Source organism: Oculina patagonica, chromosome 14, assembly GCF_052425735.1.
Source record: "Oculina patagonica isolate OP01 chromosome 14, crgOcupat, whole genome shotgun sequence".
Lineage (NCBI taxonomy): Eukaryota > Metazoa > Cnidaria > Anthozoa > Scleractinia > Oculinidae > Oculina > Oculina patagonica.
In genome coordinates this window covers 6,386,938-6,413,819 of record NC_135771.1, presented here as the reverse complement: position 1 = coordinate 6,413,819, position 26,882 = coordinate 6,386,938, and the positions used below count along the sequence as shown (strand labels likewise).

Here is a 26,882-nt window from a genome sequence, read left to right as displayed (position 1 = left end):
TTCCCACGCATAATTAAAAGTTCTTTCTCAAGTCACGATTATTCAACACTTGAACAGGACGAAATAATTTTCCAGTTAAGACAATTGTAAGCTTTTTGTGAAAATAAATCTTCGTTTTCAGTTCAGTTAAGCACTTGTGTTTTCGTCTTGCTTAAAAAGCAAGACGTCTTTGAGAAAAAAATATTTCGACGGCGACTCGCGTTTATTTACACAATGCGACCAAATATTTATTTTGTTTTAAAAAATAGAAAACTTTACCTCGGTTTTTGTATTTAAGTCATTCGAATTTTGACCAATTTTTTCTTTACAGTGCAAACAAAAACCTTCAAAAATAAAAGATGTACATGGATAAATGTAAATCAAGTTACGCGACTAAATCAAAATGCGTTTGTTTGGCCGCTTTGCAGTATTACACTGTCCCGGCCTTTGCCATACACTGAAATCGAATTTCATGCTTTTACGACTCTCAGAGATCTTAAGTTCTTCTTACAGCTAGAAAAATCATAAAATGGTTACATTGATATGGAAGTGATGATTCGCGAAATTTGTACATCATGATAAACAGTCTTCGCTCCTGTGTATGGTAGCTCGATAATAATTGCCTAGTTTCCAGCGTTCAAAAGGTCATCATTATATTGACGTGAGCATTTACACCCGTTTTTAGGAAAATCTGTCACTAAGTGCTTACAGTACAATGGAGTAACAGTCACTATTTCAAGTGCTTTTATTGCAAAATCTGTTTCAAGAGTCATCATCAAAATGGTGAAAAATCTGAAAGAAAACGATGTGAAGTTCTTCAACCCTTGTTGTAATGAACATGCTTTTTGTAAATCGTCACGCAATCTTGTCCAAATGTTTAATCGTTTCTGCTTTTACGGACAATACGGAAGAAGTAACATCAACTCCTGTTCATACTTTAAATTTTGTGAAGCATATAACATTTATGACTGTTTCGTTTTCATCCATAATCATCCACGATGCCCCTAGCTTGCTATAAGCATTTTAAATTAAACTCCCGAACACAAACCTCTAACCAATTTTAACCGGCTTACGAAAACCGCGCAATCTGTATCACTATGCCATACCGCATTAGACTCATGTCACCCTTGGTGACCTATTTTTTTCATTTGTAGATACGCAAAGGAATCACTTCAAAACATTTGTGGGGCTTGGAAGACTTGTTCTACAAATATGGTTAGGAGAATAGCAATATAACTTGTGAATATTCAGTATAACTTATTTCAACAAGTGTGGGAATCATGTGGTCTCCTTGTTTGGGCTTGTCACACAACTCTCTCCTCGTTAGTAAGGAGGAGCGATGCATTACGGCCGGAACTAACAATAAAGATAATAATCTCCATTTACTTTTTACTGTAGGTGTCGATCTGACGCTGTGGGCTCATGAACACTCTTATGAACGACTATGGCCCGTGTACAACATGCAGGTCAGTCAGATTTTTTGAATCAACCCATTCTGTAAGGTTGCAGTGTAACAACGTTTTTTGTAGAGTTCACTTCATTCATTTTGTTTGTTGCAGGTTTGCAATGGATCTTGGGAAGAGCCATACAACAACCCTTGTGCCCCAGTTCATATCATCACTGGGTCAGCGGTATGTTAGCAACATTATTTTTCGTTGCTTTGAATTTTGTAAGAATTTGAACCTTAATGTTCAGGAAGTTTGCAAAAAACGAGGTAAAGTAGTTACAAAATTTCTCATATATACTATTTATTCAATGTTAGTTTACAGTGACAACCTTGCATTGTATCTATTGGATTCAAGCAATACATCGTTTACGAACATTATTTTTTATAAAATTCCCGATAGCAATTTCGGCAAGATTGTGCATGTGCCCCACAGATAACCGCTGTGAAAATGTTTACAACAATTTCATTTGTTTTTGTTTTTTCCTTTTGTGAAGAAAAAATCCAGTCAGTAATTTTCATTTTACCAGAATTTTACTACACTGTAGGAGCTAGTAATAGAAGACGAGGGTCAGCACTGACAAGGGGACAAGTCCTTTCGTGTAAACTTAATCCACAGGGATCATACGCGTCTCTAAAACCCTTAAATTTCAGGAATTCTATTTCAAGGCCTTGAAAGTACTTGAAATTGGTTTTCAGTCCTTGAAAGTCCTTGATTTTTTAATTGAACGAGATTAAAAAAATATCAATGCTTTTAAGGCTTTGAAGTTAATCGAAAAGGTAGGTTTCAGCACAAATATTTTGCTTGGTTTGAGGTAAATTTCATTAAAAAAAAGTCCTTGAAATTTCCAAGAATGGTCCTGGAAAGTCCTTGAAAAGTCCTTGAATTTTTGGCCTGAAAAAGTGTACGAACCCTGTATCCACTTTTGTTTAAAAAAATCTAGTCACAGGGACCAAAGTCCTGCGACTTGTCCCACCAATTTTAACTGGTTTGAATTGAAGGGCAAGGACTTGTACCTCAAAATTAAGATTAATAATAATAATAATAATAATAATAATAATAATAATAATAATAATAATAATAATAACGAATTTTTAAACAGGATGACCCTTCAGTACATGAGTACTGTTATCAAAGGGGTCCTGTAAAAAGAAAAGTATATAACAATATAAAAAAAAAATACATCATATAAAAGGATAAAAAGTTAAAAAGTTAAAAATCTATTAAATTATGCTTACCTAACCTATAAAAGTAATTCGTTTAAAGACTGCCTAAATAAAACCCTACTGCTAGTTTGCCTAGTTTTTAAAGGTAAAGAATTAAAAATATTTGCACCAGAGAAATAAAAACTTTTTCGTGCAAATTCAAGTTTCACTTTAGGTAGAACAACAGTGGCTCTACAGTTCCTCGTATCACGATTATGAGTTAAAAAATTAAAATAGTTTTTAAAAGGGGTGCAAATGTTGCCTTGTAGGCAGTCAAAAACAAAATTACAGGCTTTTCTCATTAGAGTGTTCTCGACTGTGGGTAGGCGGAGTTCACAATTAAGACATGTAGTATTTGGCAGAATGGTCCTGTGACTTCGTTGTTCCAGGTCTCTGATTTTGCGCTTGCGTGTTTCTGACCAACCAAGCGTACTTTGACCACAGTAAGTGAAAATGGGAATGATCATTGTCCTGTAGATGCGTTCAGCGCTAAAGACATCAATGTTAGAACGGATTCGTCGTAATAAGTTTACTCTCCCAGCTGCTTTTTTGTACGTTTTGAAAAAGTGCGTGTCAAGATTTATTGTGGGATCTAGATGAACGCCGAGGTATTTGTAGGTTGTTGTTGTGTTTATGCGGCATCCGTTTACCGTCAAGTTTAATTCTTTGCCATCGAAACAATTTAATCTTTTCGCTGTTCCAAACAACATAACTTCAGTTTTTCCTTTTTTAACATTGATGATAAGTTCATTGTCTCTAAACCAGTCAGTAAGACTTTTGATGTCTTCACCGAGATTGTGTTGTATAGCATCCAAGTCTTTCGAGGAGGTGAAAATGACTGTCGTCTGCGTAGGTGATAATTTTGGAGTAACGAAGCGGCTGATGGACGTCATTTAAGTGAATCAAGAACAATAGCGGACCTAGAATACTTCCTTGGGGAACACCTGTGAAAACAGGATTAGGTTCAGACAGCACTCCTTTAAATTGGACGAGCTGCTTCCGGAGAAACAGATAATCCGTAAACCAGTTCAGTTCATTGTCCTGTATGCCATAACAAGACAGTTTTTGTAATAAAACTGAGTGGCTGATGGTGTCAAACGCCTTTGTTAAGTCAATGAACACAGCTCCTGTAGCTTTCCCGCCATCTGCTTCTTTCCGGATTAGGTCTGTAAACAGAGTTACCGCGAATTCAGTTGAGCGATTAGATCTAAAACCAAACTGGTGTTCGGAAATAAGGCCGTTGCGTTCGAGATGTGTCACTACTTGCTTATAAACAGCTCTCTCCAAAATCTTTGACAGAGTAGGGAGAATTGAAATTGGTCTGTAGTTGTCTATTTCTGCCGTAGAACCAGACTTGAACAGAGGAATCACCTTGGCCACTTTCCAATCGGTTGGAACAACTCCAGTTGCGAGGGATAAGTTAATGATAAAAGTTAAAGGCTTTGTGATGACTTCTGCGGCATCTTTAAGTAATCCAGGGGGCAGATTATCTAGACCAGTCGCTTTCTTTCGTTTAAGAGGGTCCTGCTCTTAGAATCGCCTGTACATATGCAAGATAAATAAAATCGATTTTCTCAAACTTTGTCAGGATAAAGACTTATACTTACTTGTTTCAAAAATGTATCTTTGAGATTGTTTCGATTTTTATTTTTTTCGTCGAGACGACTCTTCGGATTTGGCCGCTCGAAGCGCCAAATTCGGCTCTAAAATACCACTTTTTTCGAAGGCGAGCATAAAAAATATGATCCGTAGCAGTAAAGGCTGGTACATAGTATTAAAATATCATCTTTCAACAGTTATTTAACGCTCTCAGATCCGAATAAAATTTAAATCTGAATTTTTATCAAATTTTCAAAATTATACGCTTCGGCCATGTTGCATCACGCTTAAATTTAGGTCAACTTCGTGAGCCGAAAAGTCAATCTGGTACATGGATTAGGCTGTCAAAACTATTTTTCTGAATAAAGGTATCACTTCATCTTCGATTTTATCCAAAAACTAGATTAGGTAAATAAAACGGAAAAAATCGAGAGCGGCTTGAAAACATGACACTTGAGCTAATTACTTGTCGGTTTGACCTTTCATGTTGCGATTGTTATCGCACGCATTGATCTTGAAAAGTTCGAATTTGGGTCTTATCCCCCGTCAAATAGTATTTTTAGTCTCCCAAATAGCCGAGAGAATTCATTTATTATGTTTCAGAGTCAAAATCAAGCCTCAAATGAGAATCTTTAGCACAAGTTTATTTTGAATTACCTCGCCGTTTGGCGACATCGGACAATGCACGCAACGAAAATATCAGTTTATAGATCACAACCGATAAAAATCTTTCGTAAAACTCGAAGAATGGATAGTACACTAATTAAATAACATGTTTTCTTACCTCAACCGAGCGTATTTTGACGAGAAATTGTAGCACGGTTGCTGCCGTTGCTTGTACAAAGCGTTCGTTTGCAAGTTACATATTTTCTTATCACCCGGATGTGTGACAGCGGTTCGCTACTTCCTGGTATCAAATTTCCCGATATTGCGGTACACGTGTTTGTGGGAACAAACGATATTGCCCTTGGAAAACTGCTGTTGTTGTCTTGTTTTTAAAATTAACTTCCAACTGTGTTGTGCACACTTTGGGTTGCGAAATACCTAGCTGGAAAACTAGTAGAATTGTGCTTTAATTCACGATCAATGGCTTCATGTGGTTTTGCCACACTTGTTGGAGGAGCGTGCGGATCCCCAGGGAGGTGGGGTACTCCGGGATCAAAGTGACGGGGATGATCGAATGGAGGCAAAACTCAGGACCCCAAAAAATCTAAATCTCCCGACGTTACCCAAAAAAATCCCTGGACCAAAAAAAACGAGCAAAAAAATCCCTAGTCAAATTACCCCTAAATTGCCAAGGCCGCGCCAAGGCACTTTAGTTTGATTTTAATACCCCCAAAAATCCCCTATTTAAATCAAGTCACCCAAAAAAATACCTGCCAAATTCTCCTACCCAAAAAAATCCCGGAATCGAAAATTTCGACCCCCAAAAAATCCTTCGCACATCCCGCCCCGTCACTTGGATCCCGGAGTACCCCCCCCCCCCTGGGTGCGGATCCAGTGCCACTAATCCGGCTAATGTTAAATGTGTCGTTGTGGGAACTTACCGTGTTATTGGAGACTCTCTATTAGATTGTGAGGCGAAACTCGTACTCTCTCGAGGAGGTTAGCAGCTTAGTATACCGTATTTACTCGAATAAGCGCCGCGGCGCTTATTTAATTTTTCGCGCTTCAAGTGCGGCGCTTATTCGAGGGCGGCGCTTATTTGAGGGCGGCGCTTATTTAAAATTTGGACGCCACAAGGAATCTTATATTTTACAGTAATTGAAAATAGCGTCTTTTGATTGTCAGTATTCGTCTCTTGCTGATAACAGAAGTGGTGCTAGCTGTCCTGGCAATGTTCGCGACCTTCACAACATATACAGAACTACCAGAGAACTACATATTGTAAAAATGTTGGATAGAAAACTTATGGGCAAGCGGAAAAACAAACACATTAAACTGCAAAACATCGCTTTTGATGGAAAGAAATGTTCCAGTTTGTTTTAGAACTGATTTGTACTGCTGTTTTAGTTAAACGGAATCCCTCGAATAAGCGCCGCACCGGGGCTGCGGCGCTTATTCGGGGGCGGCGCTTATTAACTTTTTTGTCCCAATTGCGGCGCTTAATCGGGGGGGGGGGGAGGGGGCGCTTATTCGAGTAAATACGGTATGTTTTGTATTTTAAAATAATTGGTCAAATTGTTTGTGTGATCGTTGACTTTATTTGCGTATTCCAATTATGAACAGCTTAGTTTTAAAAAGAAGATGCATTTAATATCGGGCCTTGTCTAGTTAAGGTCGCTATGCACAATCTGATTACAAAATCCCGGTACTGTATCACACATTCTGCATGATCGTCACGCAAAAAAAAAAAAAAAAAAAAAAAAAAAAAACAATCAACCCTGTTCCCAAGGGAGGAAAAAGAGAGAGGCACTGGAAACGAGGCTGGTAAAAATTCAAAAAAATCTTTACGCATTTGGTGTTTTACAGTTGTCTTTACAGTAGCCTGCGAAGAACGGGGCTATGAAGTTTTTGAATGCGCATTTAGAAAACGAGCGTTTTCCAAATGCACACCCAAAAACTACGTAGGTTACTATAAACTACGTTGTCTGGTTTGTCACGCTGGTCGTAGCGGGATCTCATTAACACTAAATTTCCCGCCTTTTTATCTCGTATCCAGAAATGACAGAAATTTTTTAAAACATCCTGCGAAGTGGGTCTGTTGGGAGGGGGTGTGACTTTGAATGTAAACTTTGGTTAAAAAGCTGTAGTATATCAATATTTTCTCGCAGGGGTGTTTGATATCGACGAATCTCACCTTAAACTGACTATCGGCGGTATTTTTCTTACAGTTCCTGGTTAGGTATCTATTTGCCCAAGATGCCAATTAATTTATTGAAGGCAAAGATAACACAATCGTGTCAGGTGGAAAGAAAAAAGGAAAACTAAACTAAGGATGATTATCATTATAAATATTATCCTGTGTCGCACCTTTTTAGAGTAAAGAATTGGGGACAAGAAAAGTGACCGAAAGCAAAGAGTTTTTTCATTGTTAAAGTACATGAGAAGAAGAAGAAGTACATGATCTAGAAGTCCACATCTCTGGTAATAGGTCTTGTGCTATCGGATTTGCGTGTGTGCTATTTTTAGAACAGGCCTCGCGCGCGAAAATTACGTAGACGGCTTTTGGCGCGAACTGTCAGACGGTTATAAATTAAAATCAAAATTTAAGAGTAATACGACTGTCAAAACGCTAGAGTTAAATAATGGCCAATGAAAATAATGTGTTTTCAATTGTTGTATCGCTCGCTTTTCGAAAATATTCCCAAACAATTTTCAGTTAGCAGTTTTAATATCGAAATTCAGAAAACGAGTATTCCAAACGAGCTTCAAGTCGTGGTTATTTTTGTAGCTCAAGAAAATATTATTTTGTTGATTTAAAGACGTTCAGCAAAGCGAAACATACTTTCTTTAACCAAAAAATAAATATTTTATTCTACCAATGGTTTCGTTTTCTTTGGTTTTTATTCCCCCTTCGAGCGCGCATAATTTGCCTGTGTAATATTAAATTCAAGCAGTTTATCACTGTATTGAAACGGAAAGCAACTTTTTCCATCTCTGGTTATCATCGGATGTTTTTCCATCACAGATCTCATAAAATTAGATCGATGCTTCCCCTTTATTTCGGAGTATTTTTTGAATTTGTTTTTAGTTTTAATTTGTTTTCTGAGTGAAATGTTTAATGGCAAGGTCACACGGCATTTAGATTATGTACTTCTGCTATAACTTGCTTTATAGCCTTTAAATTTAGCGTTTTCTTTTTTTTTTTTTTGAGTCGTTTTTCTTTACACATTGTACAAAACCCGTCCCCCACCTCCCCAGTCTTCAAGGGGTGCTTGGGTACCCTGTGTCTGTGGTTAATATGTAACTTGATAACATTCGCCGACAGTTTATGGATTTGTAGAATGGACGCATTTACGTTACCACTTCTCGTCAAACAAGAGCTCTTAGAGCTTACAACTGCGCTGGTCTCGTGAGCACTTTAGGGGAGCCATGTGGGGGGAACAAAAAATGCACCCCCCCCCCCCCTTATCCCCTTTACCTGCGTCGAACAATGTTGCGACTAACAAACAAGATGGTAAGAAAACACCTTGCGAGACATTTCATGGTTGACTAGTTTCATCCGAAATTAAATATTTTTCTTATATGGTAGTCAAATTTAATTCCCACGATCCTGATCCGTGAAACAAAAAATTTTTTAAATCTGCATCCAGTGTTGTATTGAATTACCGTTTAAAGATTGAATAACCAGCTCCGAAAAATTAATGGAATATTGGAGCAAATAATTAAACCAAATTGAGAAGAACACCAGACCTGTGTTTTGCTGAATGGGAATTCCCCGGGGAATTAATTTACCAATGACGTAACCCTTGCAAGTCAGGGCATGTTTGTCTCAGTGGTTTTCCATCAGATTTCAGAAATCCTCTAGATGACACAGCTCCAAAAATAAATAACGCTAAAAAGACGAACATTTCACACTTAACATGCTAAGTTTAGACCAGAGGATTTGTTTAGTTTCCATTTGTAGCAGATTTAAACTTTTCAGAGCATTGCGTGATTCTTGCCGATTAGTGCCTTGTGAAAGTAAAAATTTGCTAACGCCAGCACATTCCAGAACACAAACGTTATGTAAATAAATATAAATTCTTGTCCGCTAAAGCGTATTTTTTAAAGCGTGAAATTTTAGTATTTTCTTTGATTCAAACGCTTCAAAATACTTCACACTGAATTTTGTAAGTAAAGATTAATGGATTCGCAAAGATTTGAAAGGTAGCTGCTGATAATAGCTTTGAAAAATTACGTGACTCGAGGTCTAACCGATCGAAAGTGAAACTTGTCATGTCAGCACATTCTTTAACACCAACGTAATGGTATTTATTCACAGATTCTGGCCCGCTGAAATATATTTTTCTTTCGAGGCATGAAAATTTAGAATTTTGTTTGAATAAAACGCTTCAAAATCGGACATCTCACGCTAAACATGCTTATTAAGACCAAAGCATTTGAAAATTACCCATTAGTAAGTGTTTTCTAGCTTTTAAACCTTGCGTGACCCCAGCCTGGCCGAGCGGGGGGCATCAGTCTGGTCACTGAGAAAAAAAAAAAAAAAAAAAAAAAGGACGTGCAGAGCAAGAACTGCGCAGCGCAGTTAAATAGGCTCGATAAAGGTAGGAAAATGTGTAATTAATTTAGTTTACTATCTATTCTTCGATTTTTAAGGAAGATTTACCTCGGTGGTGATTTATAAACTGATATTTTCATTGCGTGCATTGTCGGACCTCGCCAAACCGCCAGATGTAATTTGCAGAATTTGTAACTCAAAATAAACGTGCTAAGAATGTTCATTTGAGGCTTATTTTTACTGTAAAATATAATAAATGATTTCGCTCGGTTATTTGGGAGACTAAAAATACTATTTGACGGGGAATAAGACCCAAAGTCGAACTTTCTAGATCAATCTGTGCGATAACAATCGCAACATGAAAGGTCAAAATGTCAAGTAATTAGCTCAAGTGTCAAGTTTTCAAGCCGCTCTCGATTTTTTCCGTTTTATTTACCCAGGCTAGTTTTTGGATAAAGTCGAAGATGAAGTGATACCTTTATTCAGAGAAATAGTTTTGACAGCCTAATCCATGTACCAGATTGACTTTTTGGCTCACGAAGTTGACCTAAATTTAAGCGTGATGCAACATGGCCGAAGCGTATAATTTTGAAAATTTGATAAAAATTCAGATTTAAATTTTATTCGGATCTGAGAGCGTTAAATAACTGTTGAAAGATGATATTTTAATACTATGTACCAGCCTTTGCTGCTACGGATCATATTTTTTATACTCGCCTTCGAAAAAAGTAGTATTTTAGAGCCGAATTTGGCGCTTCGAGCGGCCAAATCCGAAGAGTCCTCTCGACGAAAAAAATAAAAATCGAAACAATTTCAGAGATACATTTTTGAAACAAGTTAGTAAAAGCCTTTATCCTGACAAAGTTTGAGAAAATCGATTTTATTTATCTTGCATATGTACAGGCGATTCTAAGAGCAGGACCCTCTTAAGTGTTTTCAGCTCCCTCAGAATATCTGCTTCTTTCACAGCTCTGAAAAGGAATTTCTCTTTGCTAAGAGGGGGTTTCGTTCCGTTAGGTTTGCACCAAACAAAGTCACGAAGCAAAAACGACTTTCTTTTCAAATTGATGGCAGCGTTAGTAAAAAAGTCACAAAAACCATTTGAGATGAATTTCTTATCGGTAGACTTCGTTCCATTTATCTGAAATGCTGATCCTTGTTCTGATGGTAGTTTCGTTGGATACAGCTTTTTAATGGCACACCAGAATTTATCAGGAGAGTCGGCACTATCTCTTAGAATATCTTGACTATATTTGCTCTTGCATTTTTTAATAAGGCCTGTTTGGCACACGCAAGGGGACAAGTCCCTTTGACTGGTCTCCTTGTGTAAATTCTCCAACGGACTAGTAACAGGGACCAGTGTCTCCTCATGTGTGTTGACCTTAACTCTGTTGATTTTTCCTGTTGCTTATAAGTGGGCTTTTTTTTTACAGGGATGTAGTTCAAAGCATGACCCGTTTCTAAAGGACAAAGCTCCCTGGACAGCGTATCGCACAGAGCATTATGGATATACACGAATGACCATCCACAGCAAGACAGAAATCTCCATAGAGCAAGTCGATGTTGATCTGGTAAGTCTTAGTACTGAAATGCCCCCAGAAGGTATTCGGGATTTCAAGTGGCGGAATGATCGAATGTTGGGCCAAAAAAATTCCTAGGGCTTCCAACATAACCCACAAAATCCCTAGATCAAAATTGACCCCTCAAAAATCAACAGCTAAACATTTTTGTTTGTACTTTAGTAGTCGCAGAACTATGCAGCCAAGGCACTACCACGAGTCTCCAAATTGTTTTTAATACCCCAAAACATGTCTGCTTAAATCCAAAAAAAGTTCTTGCCAAATTTTCCTATCCAAATAAATTCCGGAACCAAAAAATTTTAAACCCAAAAAAATCCTTCCATCATCCCCATCACTTGAAATCCTGAGTACCCCCTGGGGAAATGATCCTGGAATTTTGAAAAAAAAATGTCATGTCTATGCATAAAACCTTTTTAGCTGGTGCGTAGGTGAAGAAAATTCTTCGTCACTTTTTCTTCTGGTAAATGACAAAGCTTCTTGAAGGTCTGCTCTATTCTTTTTTTTTTACTTCAGTAAGGCGACAAATTTATATTATAATAATAATTTTCCCCATTTTGTCCCAGGGGGGGAACTCCGGCTTGTAAATGACGGGGATGATCGAAAGATTTTTTGGGGTTTGAAATTTTCAATTCCGGGATTTTTTTGGGTGACTTATTTAAATAGGGGATTTTTTGGGTATTAAAAACGAACTGAAGTGCCTTGGCGTATTTATGGTACATGTATATTGAATAAACAAACACAAGCGTTCAATTTTTTATGATTTTCTATGTGTTATATTATTGCCCCTCCTGGCGATTTAGGGGTAATTTGACAAAGGATTTTTTTGGGGAGTTATTTTTGATCCAGGGATTTTTTTGGGTAATGTCTGAAGACTTAGGGATTTTTTTGGGTCCTGAGTTTTGCCTCCATTCGATTATCCCCGTCATTTACAATCCAGAGTACCCCCCTCCCCCGGCATTTTGTTAGGGTAATATTTTGCGATACCAATGTTTACGATGACCACTGTACAGTACAGTTTGACAATTCAGCAAGAAAAGCGAGCTAAAAAGAAAATAGACAAATGAATGGACAGCTTTTTAAATAATCACCTGGATATTACGAGGGTAGTGATCAAGGAAGTAATGATGTTTCTGCACAGAGAAAAAAAAACTAAGCACTTGTGACGGATTAAAATTTTTTTGCGGTTTTCACAAATCACCAAAAAGCTTAAAAATCTGATGTCGCGAAAATGTGTTGTAATTAGAGTAGCTTGTGTAGGTTAACAGGACTAATTTTGAGCTTTTGCCTTTTTTATCAGGGAGGACAAGTTGTTGACAAAATGACGTTGATTAAAGACATTCATGGACCAGAAGCTTGGACCAGAAAGAATGTGAAGAATTGAAATTAACACAGTATAATTCTCAGTTGCAGATGATTAATTGCCTAAAGTACCTTTTTTTTACTGTTAAAAATTGCTAAGAACTGCCAAGCAAAGCTGGCACAGTGGGTACTATGATCAAAATTTTACCTTCCCTTTTCTCTTCGGGTTTTGGAATGTACTTACATTGAATGCTAACCTTGCCAAATTTTAAGTTCAAATTCGAATTGGAAGACCACTTTTTTCACGCGTAAACTTCGGCTTCGGCTTGCCGCCATTACCAGATTCAAAAATGTCCAAGAACCAAAAAGAGATCTGGAACTAGTTGGGGCGAGAGCAAGCTGACGTCATATGCGCATCAACAAAATGGCTACTTCGAAGTCTGGAGTGACCGATCTGGACAAAGCATTCGTTTTCTTTTTTATCTTAAGTGTTGTAGAAGCCTACTCTATGGCGCAAATGTTTTTTAAACATACTACAGGGCATCACCTGGTCACTTTTGCACAACTAAGTTGCAGAGAATTACTAAAAAAGCGGAATTTCATGACATCTCAACGCGCAGAAGAGCCACGCAAGATCACTGGTCAGGATAATGCCAGTCATCCCCGGCCCCCCCCCCGGCGCGGGGCCCCGCGCCTCGGCGCGGGCCCCGTGGGCGGGGTCTGTCGTGCCGGGGCCGGCGGCCCGTCCCGCGCGCGCGCGGCGCTCTCGTGTCGGGCGCCTCTCCCCCCTCCTCCCCCCGCCCCCCGTCGGGCCCCCCCTCCCTCCGCCCCTCTCCGCTCCCCCTCTCTCTCGGCGGCCCCCCCCCGCGCCCCCGGTCCCCGGGCCGTCCCGTCCGCCCCCCCGCCTCCCCCCCCGGCGGCCCCGGGCGTTCCCGTGTCCGGGGTGGGGGCGTGATGCATAACTTTGAGGAAAACTCGAACGCTTAGAAACGCTTTAGAGTAATTTCCCCCTTCAAGTGCAACCACTGTGAGGTTAAGTTCTTTAACTTTTTGAGGGAAGTTGAGGGACTGAGTAAAATGCGCGAGCGAAGATGGTTCGAAATTAACTACAGTCAACTGTATTCACTACTTTAGAAGCAAAACATTGGGTGAGTAAAATTACTTCTGTTGCTCAAGCGCTCGATTTCTAGAATTGTCATTTTATAAATAATCCGTAGATACTTTATGTCACGTCAAAGAAGGTAATTGTTAGACAAATCGGCCTGTATGTTTTTTGAATTATCTCCTTGATTGTACAAATAAACTTAAATAAACTTGCACGAGGTTGTAAATTATGTGAAGTACATGCAGAAGGGTGCAAAGCTTGGCAATATCTTTTTACTGATTATAGGTACTGAGAATGCTCCACTTGTAATCCTCTGTATACTCTGCAGTCTTAATATTTGAAGTTTTTTTGCTCACCAGCACGTCTTCTGTGTTAGTCCCTTGTTTATTTCTGCCATGAAATGTAGAACACTACAGTGCGACTGTACTTTATTATGCACTTAGAATAGTATCCATAAACATTTTCTGAGGAGTAAACTCAGGATAGAACACTGAAAGCCTGTTTCAGAGACATACAGGCTATCCTGATTTTACTCAGAAAATCTTTATCTATACTAAAGTACAACAAGGGCCATAAGCTATATATTTGGTGTCATGAACAGCATGGGCAATATGGCCCGTGCCAATCACATATGTCATGTGCTACATAGCACTGTTGAAATCCTAGCCACCCTATATTTTGACTTTGGTATATATATATATATTTTTTTGCATTCGCTTTTTTCAAGATCCCATAATACACCTTGTTTACCCCCCTAAAATTTTACATAAGCATTGTTTTCAATTTCTCTTGGGACGATTGTGCGTCATTGTAAATCCCAAGAGAAATTGAAAACAATTATGCTTATGCAAAAATTTTGCGTGGTTAACAAGATGTATTATGGGAACGTTGAAAACAGCGAATGCTCTCTTTTGTTCATATGTTGAGAACTTAGTAACCAAAAAATAAAGCATGTGAATGTGGCTGAGAACTCTTGAGCTGCTGATCCATTATAATTTATAACACAGGTAAAGTCAAACCTGTACCATAAATAAAAATGTTGTCATAGTAATGGGGTAGTTGTATAGATTGAGGTGCGGTGACCTAATGGTCAGTACACTGGACTCCAGATCAAGCTGTTCAGGTGTAACCCGGACTGGTGTCATTATGTTGTGTTCTTGGGCAAGTGTACTCTCGTAGTCCCTCTCCACCAAGTGTAGAATGGGAACCGGCAAATTAATGCTGGGGAGGGGGGGGAGGGGAGGGGGTACCTTTGATGCAACTGTACTTGCATCTCATCCAGGGGCAAGTAGAAATACTCCTGGTTGCTTAATCCTACTTAAACCAGGATATGCTATGGCCTGATGGGCAACTAGGCTTGCATGCAGACTTTGCCTTTTTGTGTTAAGGGAGCAATTTTGAAGAACATTAATTTATGGAATTAACCCTTATGGAAGTAGAAAATTTTCTCCAATATGGTCTCTGTTTATCTAGGGTGGTACACATAGCTGGCTTGTTTACAGTCAGGTAAAGTTAACACAGGATTAGTCCCAAAATTGAACTCTCAAGTACACACACAAGACAGTATTTCAGAGATTGGTAACAGTAAATTAATCTGAAAAATTGACAGAAAATTACAGTCCTTTAACCCGATTAAACGCCGGCTTCAAATAAAGGCCGGGTCCACCAACCTAAATTTGAAATAAACGCCGGGGGCGTTTGATTGAGATATGTGTTTCTTTGATATGTTTCTTGTTTCATTTTTCTCCATATACCTCGCATGATTTTGGGAAAAAAGAAAAAAAAAATCCTCGAACAAACTATGCCAAGTTAGTTCGTTTTGGTGATGCTGTGAAGTGTTGTGACTCTGTACTATCTGACTACTGTATAAGGCTGGTAGACATATTTTTAACGTTTTACTTGGGTACATATCCTCTCAAGCCAAGGACAAAATTGTGGGGCCAAGAGAAAAACAAATGGGTGAAATGAATGAAGAAAACCGACTGCTACCCAGTTTTGCTGCTGCTTACGGTCAGTTTCATAACATAATTTATTAGTAAATATAATTTTCTTATTTTAGGAAACAGGAATACTCAATGCTGGCTGAAACTGGATGTCTGTACTGATGTCACCCATTTAATAAAAACACTTGGTTTCGAAAAGGTTTATTGTATGTATTGCAGTAAAGGAAGCTAAAACTATATAAATCAAGGAGCTAAATCTATTGATCACCTGCACCATCCAAGTTGACTTTAATTTTTCTGTAATTCGAACTGAAACCACGCGCGTGACCTGTCACTTGAAACTGCACTTGAAACCGCAAAGGGGGGTTTCAATTGATCTGACACTGATTTATTTTTATTCTATTGGTTTCGTCCGAATATCGCGGACTATGAGGGAGAGAAAGTTTAAAACAGCAATTTTAAAACTTACACGTCCATAATTCGTACGTTAATCATGGAAAATAAAAATAAAATACGTGGGAAAGCTAGTTTCTCGGGGATAACTAATAACACGCACCGGCTCCCCCGACGGTGTCATTTTGCGAGCGGGCAAAAGTAGCGACCCTCCCGTCGGGTGAATGTCATTTTGTCGCTATGACGCGGTCGCTAAGCTTTAGTGTTCGAATCTCGTAGTGCAGCCGTTCGGATTTCGGAGAATGGCGAAGTGAAGATGGGTAGAATCGATGCAAAACGGAGCTCTTCGAGAGCCTGTGCAAGGGAATTTGGAAGCTAGCGCGAATCGTACGGTTTGAACATTAACCTGCGGTCTAAATGGTGGCAATTCGGGGATTTTGTGTTGACTTGTTTAGAATTCATTAGCTTTCGCGTGGTGAGGGTTCGCTCAGAGGTCTCCAGCTAGCCTTCACTTCGTTTATAGTGGAACACCACCAGCCAGCGCTAACTCACCGAAAACGCTTCAAAATGGCCTGAGAAGCGGGCGAACAACAAAGAATACAACAAGGCAATAAGGTTAGTCGATTTTATTAGCAGAACATTGCATATTATTCCTTTTAAAACAAAATCGTTGAGTTCCCATACAAAGCCTTATAAATCGCATCTTTGTAACACAACGCCGCTCGAAGGTAAGGGTCACGTTCGCTTATACTTTATGAATAATACACATAGTGCGCTTGGGCCGCCTGTGGACGAAGTCCAACGGAATACACGGACCCAGTAAGCAGCGGTCGACACTATTCAAGTAATGGCGGTTTGGTTCGATCGATCGCAAAATGAATGCTTATATTTGGTTTGCAAATGAGGTTTTAAATGGGGTTAAATATATTATTTTACAAGGTTAAATATATTATTTAACTTAGTTAGCGACTAGGAGCTATTGTGGCTGTTCTGTAGTTGTGTGGCGTTGGCGTTTATTAGCGTACATTGGCGGGCTGGCTATTTCCTTTGCATGGCATTTACTTTGTGTCAAGCGCTGCGGGCAACTTCCGGCGCTCTCGTGGTCAGCGGTTACCTGCTGCGTTCTGATGCGTGCGCTGTTGCACGTGCTAGTAGTTTCACTGAGTCGCGTAGCTTCACTGAGTTTAGTGCTCGAGGCGTTGTGGCTTACTTCAAATTTTTTTTTTTTTTTTTTTCTTTTTCCTCCACTGAATTTCATTCAGTGTGACGGGTGCTGGGACGGGGCTGGGTGTGGCGGGCGGGGCTCGTGGCTGGGTTGTGGCTAGGGCAGCCTTTCGGGGTGTTTTTGCTACCTGGGTTAGGGGTCGGCAGCTCCAGCCCCCGGGTTCCTTGGCACCCAACCTCCATGTGCGACACAGGCATTAACAACGGAAATAAACACAAGAATGCAATTTTAAGAGGTAAGACGTTTTTATTGATATTTCTACTACAATTCCTCTGCTCCCTGTGCACTTGTTGCCCTATTTTCACGCGTCACGATCTAATTTTCAGTTTGCCCTTTTCACGCGTCACACATAAACCCTTTGCTACCCTCTTATTCAGATTATTGCCGATTAATATAAGCACCCAGTAAGCTTTTTTAGGGGGCAGTCTGGCCTACTGGTAAGGAAGCTGCAATTGTAATCCAAAGGTCCTGGGTTCAAATCCTCCTTCCTGCCAGCAGATGGATTTCATGTGTTTGGTCGTCCAGAATTGAACTTCACCATGCTTTGTAAATCCCTCCGCCTCCTGCCATTGTTTGCCTTCACACTCAGTTGGGTGCATTTTTTTTTTTTGTCCCCGGCTCTTGCTGCTTGCGGTTGGCTCCTTGTCCCCTCCTGGTCAGCATGTCAGCCGCCCAAAAGTATGACCACTTTTAATTAATTCACATTCTTTCGTGCAGACTATCCAATCAGAGGCCGAGGAACGTTCTTGTAATTAGAACAGAAAACCGCAAGCAGGGAAGATCGAAGCAGTGTTTCATGGATGCTTGTATTTGAAATCCTATGCTACAAATATCGTAACTCCAAAATGCGAAATAATGACGTTAAAATTTAGACATCCCCTCTACTGCTGTACGATAGTTCGATGCAATTGACGGTATTCTCGATCGGCCGGTGGGCAACAAGCTGTAAGTTAAGAGTATAAAGTAATTTTTAAGGCCAGCATAGATGCAGTTTCTGCTTACCTACACTAGCAGATATCATAAGGTTATTGTGTACACTTTTCACTGTCGGGCTTTTATGTTTATGTGTGCGCGTGTTTGTTTGTGGAGAGTTATGGCGGCCGACTTTTTAGCGTGGATACGCATGTTTCGGAACGACGCAGCGACTCAACTATATTGAAATATTGAATAAAATGTTGAAATGTTGAATTTATAGGTTTTGATTCAGAGTTATAGGTTTAGCTTTCATAGAAACATTTTGCATCAGTATGACTACAGTTATACAAGTAAAGTTGTTGCGTTCTGATTCCTATTATTGCGAGCACGATCTATTTTAGGGAACATTTCGCATGTATTTATGATCCCAGTCATAAATAAAGTTGTGTTTCTTGTTATTACGAGCACGATTTACTTTTGCATCGCAGTAACCGGCGTTGAGATTGATATATTTTTGTTGTGGTTATACGAGACTTATTACCGGTGTGTACAAGTGGCAACTGCAAATGCAAAAGATCTAACTTACAGCAACAGCTAAGTTGTAAAGTTAAGATAAACGCCAACTCCGTCGCTACGCGCAAACAGTATTTACCGACAATTACAATGTTTATGAAAAATAATACTTGCAAGTTGCTTTTTCTTTGGTGTATTTCACGCTAAAATAATTTATCCCAAATACGAAATATTTATGGTATCTAAAGTAAATAGTACACTTGTCAGTCGCTAGATGCGGTTGGGTGTCGGTAAAACGCCGACTCGGGGTCGGGGTGGGGGTCATTTTTTAAATATTTTTTTAGAATACTCCGATTCAGGTGAAAATCGAAAGTTGCATGGAAGCGACGCTTAGTGGCCCTCGTCAGTTAGAAATTATAAAGTTTATAAAAGATCGTGAGGCATTTCAAGTCGGAAAAAAGCATTTCCTTCACAAATTCGCCAAAAATCTTGATCCTTATAAGTTCAAAAGTATGAGAAAAGAAATTCAGTTAAGGTCTAACAGGCGAGAGGTGAAATTTTAACTTTAACATAGTACAGTTAAGCGGTAAGATGTTGTTGTCGACTTCTCTGTAGTCGAATAATTCATACACCCGCTTTCAGTGTTACGTGCATAGCTATCTAACAACATCCATCTTTCGACATCATCTTTCGACGTGCTGTTTATATGAGCCAATCCACCCGATGAAAGCTGTTGTTCGTTTCATGCTTATTGGCCCACAATGCAAGGTCAGAAAGTTATGCTAGTGGGCTGTGATTGGCAGATTTCAATCTGCAAATTTCGCAAATTTTTTGAAGATTCTAATTCTGTTACTAAAACATGCACGGCAGATTTTTTAGTAGAATTTGTGATGGGCATGAACTGTTTCAGGTGTAAATTGAATTGTATATGTCAGTTGAGTAGTAATTTATCTCAGTTTAATATCAATAAAAAATAAAGTTGCCTTTCATATCAAAAGAAATATTTACAAAGAAGTAGAGCGGTTTGATTCGACATAGAAACTCGCATGTCGGGCAGTTTGTTGTAACATGTTTCAGTCAGGAAAATCCTTCATTCAGCAAGCTTTTTAAAATTTTGCACAGACGTGAATTGCTTCATTTGTGAACTGGATAGAATTTGAACAACAACCTAAGCCGGATTGTATGGTGTATGTAGTAAGCGGGAGCGATGAAAGGCGGGCAGGCTACAACTCACCATTTCCGTCGAAAACGATGTGTACATTTACTGTAGATCAATTTTAATTAAAATGTATTTACGCATTTCGATCACGCAAATTGGAGAGATGGCTAGATACCTCCATTTATATTTTGAACAGTAACCGAATGTAGAAACTTAAAGATTGCTAGACATGTTAACGCGGGCTTCTCTGTCTAAACAAAACAATTCTGCTTCTTAATAAAAAAAGTTTTGGATACGAAAGGCGGCTTTATTTTAACGATATTAACCTGAATTAATTTTTTCTTGCTACACAAACTCATGTACAATTTAATTTAAACCTGAAAAAGGTCATGCTATGTTGGCGAGGGAATATTCATTTGTGCTAGCGCTCAGAAGTCGGCAGCAAAATCTATCCGCCAAGCTGTAAGAATTTCACCTGTCGCCTGCTAGACCACAAATTTCTTTTTTTATACTTTTGAACTTATAAGGATCAAGATGCCCAGCTATTTTGTGAAGGAAATGCTTTTTTCCAACTAAAAATGCCCCATACGCTTACATAAACTTTGTATTTTTTTATCTGAATCGGTGACTTTTTTAAAAAAAATAAATAAAAAAATTGCCGCCGACCCCGGCCCCGACCCCGACCCCGACCCCGAGTCGGCGTTTTACCGACACCCGCCGCGGTTCCTTGAATGACTTTTAGCTTTTCCCGCTTGCGGCTTTTCGAGAACTTGACGGCAGCTAAACTGAATCGACGTCCCGTTCAATTTCGACCATCCCGGGTTTTCACGAGAAGATTGCTCGGGGGCCAATTATTTTCTCAGTAGGGAAAAATCAAGCTACATGTACTAGTCGCTGTGCCATTCCGAAAAGTTGTGCATCATTCCTTGAAATTAAATTTCAACGCGCTGAGAAGTCAACAGCGATAAATCTTCGCAAACAAACACCCGTGCACACACAAACATAAAAGCCCGACAGTGAAAAGTGTACACAATAACCTCATGATATCTGCGAGTGTAGGTAAGCAGAAAAAAAAAACATAAAAAAACCCAAAATTCAAGTATCCATGAGAAAGCACAGCTTGGATCTTGCCCGCTTGCGGTTTTCTGTTGTGAATTGCGGAACGTTCCTCGGCCTCTGATTGGGTAGTCTGCACGAAAGAATGTGAATTAATTAAAAGTGGTCATACTTTTGGGCGCCTTGCTGTAAGGCCTCTGGAGCTTAATGTACAACCCCCATTTTATCAGTTTTCCTTGTGAATGAATGTAAGCACATGGCTGGGTGATAAAAACTTGTCTTGTATCCTGCTTCCGCAATGCAGTCATCAGTTTGTGATTTATGTACCAATTAGTAGTCCACAAAATGAGCGTTTTTCAAGGGACACACTCTTGTCTGTCCCCTCGGAAATCCAAGATCTGGAACTCCTCCATGCCTTCGGAATTCCAATCATATCCCCCCATCCCTCCAGAATTCCAGTTCAAAGACCCCCCCCCCCCCCCTTCCCCTCAGAATTTCAAAAACCCATCCGTTGTGTGGTTTCGATATTTTCTGGAATCGCCCATTGGGAAGGAATTGTTTGCCTGAAGTGGGGACTTTGCACTTTTCCATGGTCTATCTTACAGCATTTTATTGAAATTTAGTGACTCTTTTGAACATCCACAACTGCCATGGGTTTGGGCATTTTAACAGAAAGTCTTGCCTAAGTTCAAATGGCCAGCCTATGCCTGCCCCCCCCCCCCCCCCCTCTCCCTAGCGGATTAACATTGATAGGTGTATTATTTTCAATAAATTGTGAATGGTTAACAGAAATTCCTCTTTTCATTTTAGGATAAACAAGAGGAAACATTTGCCTCTTATTCTTTTAAAGAATACTAGTCACTGATGCAAGGTTTGGCAAAATCAGGAAAGAAATTCCAGGCAACATGCAAGATGACAAACATGAGAGACGGCTTTTGAAATATAATCACGGAGGAGAGAGTCTTTTAGAGTCCCACCAAGGTAGAAATCATAAGGAACATAAGAAATCTGCACACACAGGAAAGAGGCATTTTGTATGTAACCAATGTGACAAGAGATTTAAACGTGCAAGAACTCTTAAGGAACATGAAAGAACTCACACAGAAGAGAAGCCTTTTGAATGTAACAAGTGTGGCAAGTGTTTTAGTCAGGCAGCAAGTCTTAAGCGACATAAAATACTTCACACAGGAAAGAGGCCTTTTGAATGTAACCAGTGTGGCAAATTATTTAAACAAACTAGTGCTCTAAACGAACATAAAAGAACACATACAGGAGAGAAGCCTTTTGTGTGTAACCAGTGTGGCAAACGATTCACTCGTACACACAATCTAAAGCAACATATAGTGACCCATACAGGAGAGAAGTCTTTTGAATGTATCCATTGTGGCAAGTGTTTTAATCGGGAAGGAAACCTTAAACAGCATAAAAGAACACACACAGGAGAGAAGCCTTTCGAATGTAACCAGTGCGGGAAGTGTTTTGGCCAGGCAGGGCATCTTAGGGAACATAAAAAGACACACAAAGGAGAGAAGCCTTTTGAGTGTAACCAATGTGGCAAGTGTTTTAGTCGGGTAGGAAATCTTAACGAACATAAGAAAACACACACAGGAGAGAAGCCTTTTGAGTGTAACCAATGTGGCAAGTGTTTTAGTCGGGTAGGAAATCTTAACGAACATAAGAAAACACACACAGGAGAAAAGTCTTTTGAATGTAACAAATGTGGCAAGTGTTTCAGTCAGGCAGGAACACTAAAGGTACATGCAAGATCACATACAGGTGAGAAGCCTTTTGAATGTAACCAGTGTGGCAAGTGTTTTAATCAGGCAGGGAGTTTTAACCGACATAAAAGAACACACACAGGAGAAAACCTTTTTGTGTGCAACCAGTGTGGCAAGTGTCATATATATGAAGGAGCTTGTAAAGCTCATAAAAAAGAATGCCATGCAGAGAGGCCATTGACAAATGAGGAGAATGACAATTACTTCAGTATCTCTGAACTTTTAAGTGACATTAAAGAAATCAAACAGGAATGAAGCCTTATTAACATGTACCTTGTACATGTGTAAGCATGATACATAAAGTGTTCTTAAAAAGAAAGTGAGTTCTGCTGTAGAGCAGGTTATTTTGTTTCTGAAAGAGTTGAAGATTGCTGGTAACAGCAACAAACTGGTTTGCTTAGAACTTGAGTTATCTCACATTGACTCTTAACATTTTTTTCTGACAAAAGGCCTGCTATTGCAGTTATGTTTGTTAACATTTCACACAAAAAGGCCTATAGCAGAAGGGCTGGATGGGGTCAGTGATGGGGCAAAAGGAGACTCGATCTTCCCCTTCTGAACATTAAGTGCCAGTTTTGAACTTAATATCATGTCTTTGTACACTAACACTTGTGCGAGAGATTCTTCGCAGCTTGCAAATATTCTCAAACTGCAAGGCTATTAGTAATTATTATTACCGCTGCCCATTTAAGTTGCAAAACTTCTGGATTGAACAGATGCTTTGTATAATCCTTTGAGATGCTGCAAATGACTACTGGTGAAAAAGAAAACAGGAGCATTTTGTGCAGGATATTATTTTGCAAACAATATAGATATCCTAATAAAATCTTCTGTCAGTGGTTAATTTCACAAAAGTGTGTCATTTTTCACAAACTAGGGGAGGTATGCCTGAGGTCTAAATGCTTGCCCTTTCTTTTGTCATTTTCGAGAGAAAAGGTTAGCCTGCATTGCTGGCTAGGGGGAATAGGGGGTGAGAGTGATATCCTATTGCTGGTGAAGTCGCGAGTGAAATTCCCAACTAGACTCTTAACCAATCCCCCCTTGGCCAAGCCGCTTGTGTTGACCAAATCACTCTGCTAAAAAGAAATCAACTGGACACAAAATCATGCCAGCTATGCCGTTTGGGGGCGATTTGAAGCCATTTCAGTGGGTTTTAGGTCCGCAGCGAACCTAAAATCCACTGAAATGGCTTCAAATCGCCCCCAAACGGTATAGAAACTCAAGATATGCATAGAAGAGGATAGGTAAGTAGATTTTATCGAATAATTAACCGGGCGGGGCCTGGGCCCGGTTCATAATCTGCCTGGGGTTTTGTTTTTGTCGTTTTTTTGTCGGTAAATCGTTCCAAAAGGAGGTCACGGTCACGCAAATTTTGATGTTTCTGGCGATCGTTCATTAAATTGATATTCAAGCGTTTGGCTCAGGGCTTGAACATTCACGTTGCGATTTGACATGTCCAAACTATTTTTAAATGAAAATATGAATTATTTTTCGTGTGTTTTGCAAGTGTTTTTGAGTTTATTTTTGGAATCGAAACGAAAATTGCAAACCCAGCAAAAATTTGTCAAGGCACAGGACACACGTCATCACGAAAAGGGGAATTACCTAGCGAATCTCGCAGTTAGAATTACGTGCTTCGAATCACGCGACTTCCCAAATGCTTCTGAAAGCTCTTTTTTTTGGGGGGAAATAGCAGTTAAACTTCAAGAACTTGATTTTAAAGCTTCTTTAATTTTAACCGAAATCAATTTATGCCATTCAAGTGGTTTGAGTGTAGTTTGTTTGAGATTCGGAACAATATAAAAATTTGCAAGCACAGGCAGGAATTTGTTGATGCAAGTTTATTAAAGAAAGGGATGACGTGAGTAAGAGAATTTTCGCTCACTGCTACAGTTCACGCAAACCCCGTGACTCTTGCAAACCGCGGACTTAAGTCGTCAGACGACGCTAAACGAAGAAATACAACGGGATGGCCTTAGTCTAGTCTTTATTTTGGCGTGAAATGGACTTCTCTTTAATGTCATTCAACTGGTTTGGGTTTATTTTATTCAACATCCGGAACAAAATAAATACTGCATGCGTAAGCAGAAATTTATCCGGCCAGGTATGTGGTTTAAAACAGGAGATGACGTGATAAAGAAAATTCATGTCACGCACACTCCGTGACTGACGCAAACACGGCTTGTGTGTTTCTCAAGTGACTGCTTTTCTAAAGTTTTTTTTTTTACAAAGCGGCGCCGTGCCTTTCTTGCCAAAAAGCTGAAAGAAGTGGTCCAACATTAACCGCCCGGTTATAAACTACTTGAAGTTCTTGTTTCCCTTTATTTTGAATTATTTTTTACGATCGTTAAATTCCCATACAAACCCTTATAATAACGTTATTACGCAATGTCATATGTACTCTATATGTTTGACGGCTCCTTTAGGAGCTTGGGCTACCTGTAATTTCTCAGGTCTTTGGCCTGGAATCAAGCGGGAATCACACACATTTAATATTACTCCCGGTTAGTCAATCGATAAAAATTGATATTGGAAAATCATCCGATAAATTGATATCTATAGATAAACCTATTCTAACCGTTATCGACTTTATCGGTCAATCGAATACAACAGCAATGTATTCTTCTTTTGTGGAGAATCATACGAAATAATAAGTAAACGTTTTCTCTAAAATATGCTATGTTTTATTGAAATGGTGCTCAAATGGCGCAAAGATAATGGTTGACTATGAAATATCTGAAATGATCACCTCCCATGTAGTAAAAAATTGGATATTTAGAATAGCTACTTTTCAGAACACGAAGGACGATTGGTTATTTCCTACTCTGATATTACTTTGTAAAAAAACAACAACCGCAAAAGTCGGAGAAGAAACACGATCTGGTTTGTTTGCTTGTAACTCCGTAACACTTCAGCTTTCTTGGAATGTGCACGCAATACTGATAAGAGTTCCTGGCGTCTCTAAAATGAAGCTGTTTTATGGAAAATGAAATTTGATGGTCAGCAAAATGCTGTACTGTGCATCTATACAAGCCGGTATTAGCACATTTATTCTCGTCGCCGCGATCCTTCTGGTCAGCACCAGGGATCGATCCTTGGCGCTGACCAGAAGGATCGCCGCCTCTGGGGACGAAAATGGCGCAAGGCAAGTTTCTGCGCATGCGCACTAGTAAGGAAAGTTGGAATTACTTCCTCCCCAATACGTCATCTTGGGCCCATCACGTGACACCCACCAGCCATACATGTAACCGTTGACTAATATTAAACATTGTGACCATTGCATTCAGTGGTTTAATAATAACATTGAGTGATAACATTCGTACTTGATAAACTGTTCACACACTGTGCAGATTTGGCCATTCCTGGGCCGTTTCATCCTCGTACCCAGGTTCTTCGTTCTCTTTGACCAGCGGTCAGGAAACGAGCCTGCGCAGAAGGGACGAAGACTCGAGGTACGAGAATGGAACAGAATGGATTTCGAATTTTTTCCAAAACGTCATAAAACCGCCCAAAATTACTGCAAAGTACTCAAAATCAATAAAACTGTGCTTAAAAACCGTAAAAGGATGAAAATAATTGCATTAAAATTATTTTTTATAAATAGAAACACGAAAATTACAAAATTGGGAAAACATGCCTGTCAAAATACCGTTGCCATGGTGACGTCAAGTTCCTGACACAACAACTTATCCTACCAATTTCCAGATAAATTTTAGATAAATTCGCAAAGTTTGGTAGCGTTTGGTTGAATCTTGAAAAAGTTATAAGCGTTCAAAGTCAGCACGGGCACTTTCCGCCCCTCCCGGACCGGATAGGGTTAAAATCAATGAAATTTCGTGAAATATTTGTTTGTCCTGGTTTATAGACAAATACTATTATGCCAGGTATCATACCAAGTCGCACGTACAAAATTTAGAATGTAATGCTGTAATTTAGATTGTTCACAGCCCTATATTTTCCTATTTTTCTTCTGTTAGCGAACGGTTCACCGATCGAGAGACCTGGACGCTAGCGCAAAACGAAAGACGCGCGGGAGCAGAGGGCGGGGAACGAAAAATATTTTCCAATGCAATAACTTCCTATTTAATTATTGGTATCAAACAGATGGTATAAAATAACAATTGTAAGCCAATTGTAATAAAAATCAACAATAAAAGGTTTATAAAAGTACAAGAAGAAATACTTCGTGGGGAAGGGGCAGGGGGGCCTCTTGGCTGAAAATTTCATTGCTGTTTACTAGCTGAAAATAGGAAATTGTCGTTGGCACTATATCAAGAATTGATTAGTATGCGAATGCTTGTAATCCTGCAAAGTTTGGTGCTTGTATCAAAAATCGCACAATTCAGGAGCTAAGCCGCCGGACTATTTGGTTTCCCAGGATTGAAGATTGTTATGTTTTAATATAAAAGCCTCTATGGTGACATCCTGTCAAGCGCGTAACGTTTTTACTGTCGTGACTGATGACTGTCACGCCAACATTGTTCTTGTCAGTCATGTCACAGTCAATGGTGAAAGGTGTCACGC

At 39.4% G+C, this 26,882-nt stretch overlaps 4 protein-coding genes across 6 annotated transcripts in view; 2 read left to right on the top strand and 2 right to left on the bottom strand.

Annotated features, from left to right (window-relative positions):
- The window catches only part of LOC144638199 (acid phosphatase type 7-like), a 28,764-nt gene extending 15,848 nt beyond the window's left edge, over positions 1-12,916 (top strand). Inside the window, exons 9-13 of the mRNA XM_078497405.1 lie at positions 1,134-1,194; positions 1,378-1,445; positions 1,539-1,610; positions 10,826-10,963; positions 12,270-12,916. Coding sequence (XP_078353531.1) covers positions 1,134-1,194; positions 1,378-1,445; positions 1,539-1,610; positions 10,826-10,963; positions 12,270-12,353 — 423 coding nt within the window. The 3' untranslated portion in view covers positions 12,354-12,916. The remainder of the gene's footprint in view (positions 1-1,133; positions 1,195-1,377; positions 1,446-1,538; positions 1,611-10,825; positions 10,964-12,269) is intronic.
- LOC144638393 (uncharacterized) overlaps positions 1-26,882 on the bottom strand; it is a 252,085-nt gene that overhangs the window by 147,244 nt on the left and 77,959 nt on the right.
- The window catches only part of LOC144638336 (uncharacterized), a 71,683-nt gene that overhangs the window by 16,039 nt on the left and 28,762 nt on the right, over positions 1-26,882 (bottom strand). The window lies entirely within an intron of this gene.
- LOC144638222 (uncharacterized) lies at positions 15,988-22,677 on the top strand. 3 transcript variants are annotated; one of them, XM_078497425.1, is made up of 2 exons: positions 15,988-16,327; positions 21,391-22,677. In XM_078497425.1, exon 2 carries the CDS (start codon positions 21,486-21,488, stop codon positions 22,611-22,613), a length of 1,128 nt encoding a protein of 375 aa, XP_078353551.1. In that variant the 5' UTR covers positions 15,988-16,327; positions 21,391-21,485; the 3' UTR covers positions 22,614-22,677. The 3 variants fall into 3 exon arrangements, with proteins under 3 accessions (XP_078353551.1, XP_078353553.1, XP_078353552.1); XM_078497427.1 differs by lacking the exon at positions 15,988-16,327 and adding an exon at positions 16,368-17,172; XM_078497426.1 differs by lacking the exon at positions 15,988-16,327 and adding an exon at positions 17,692-17,882.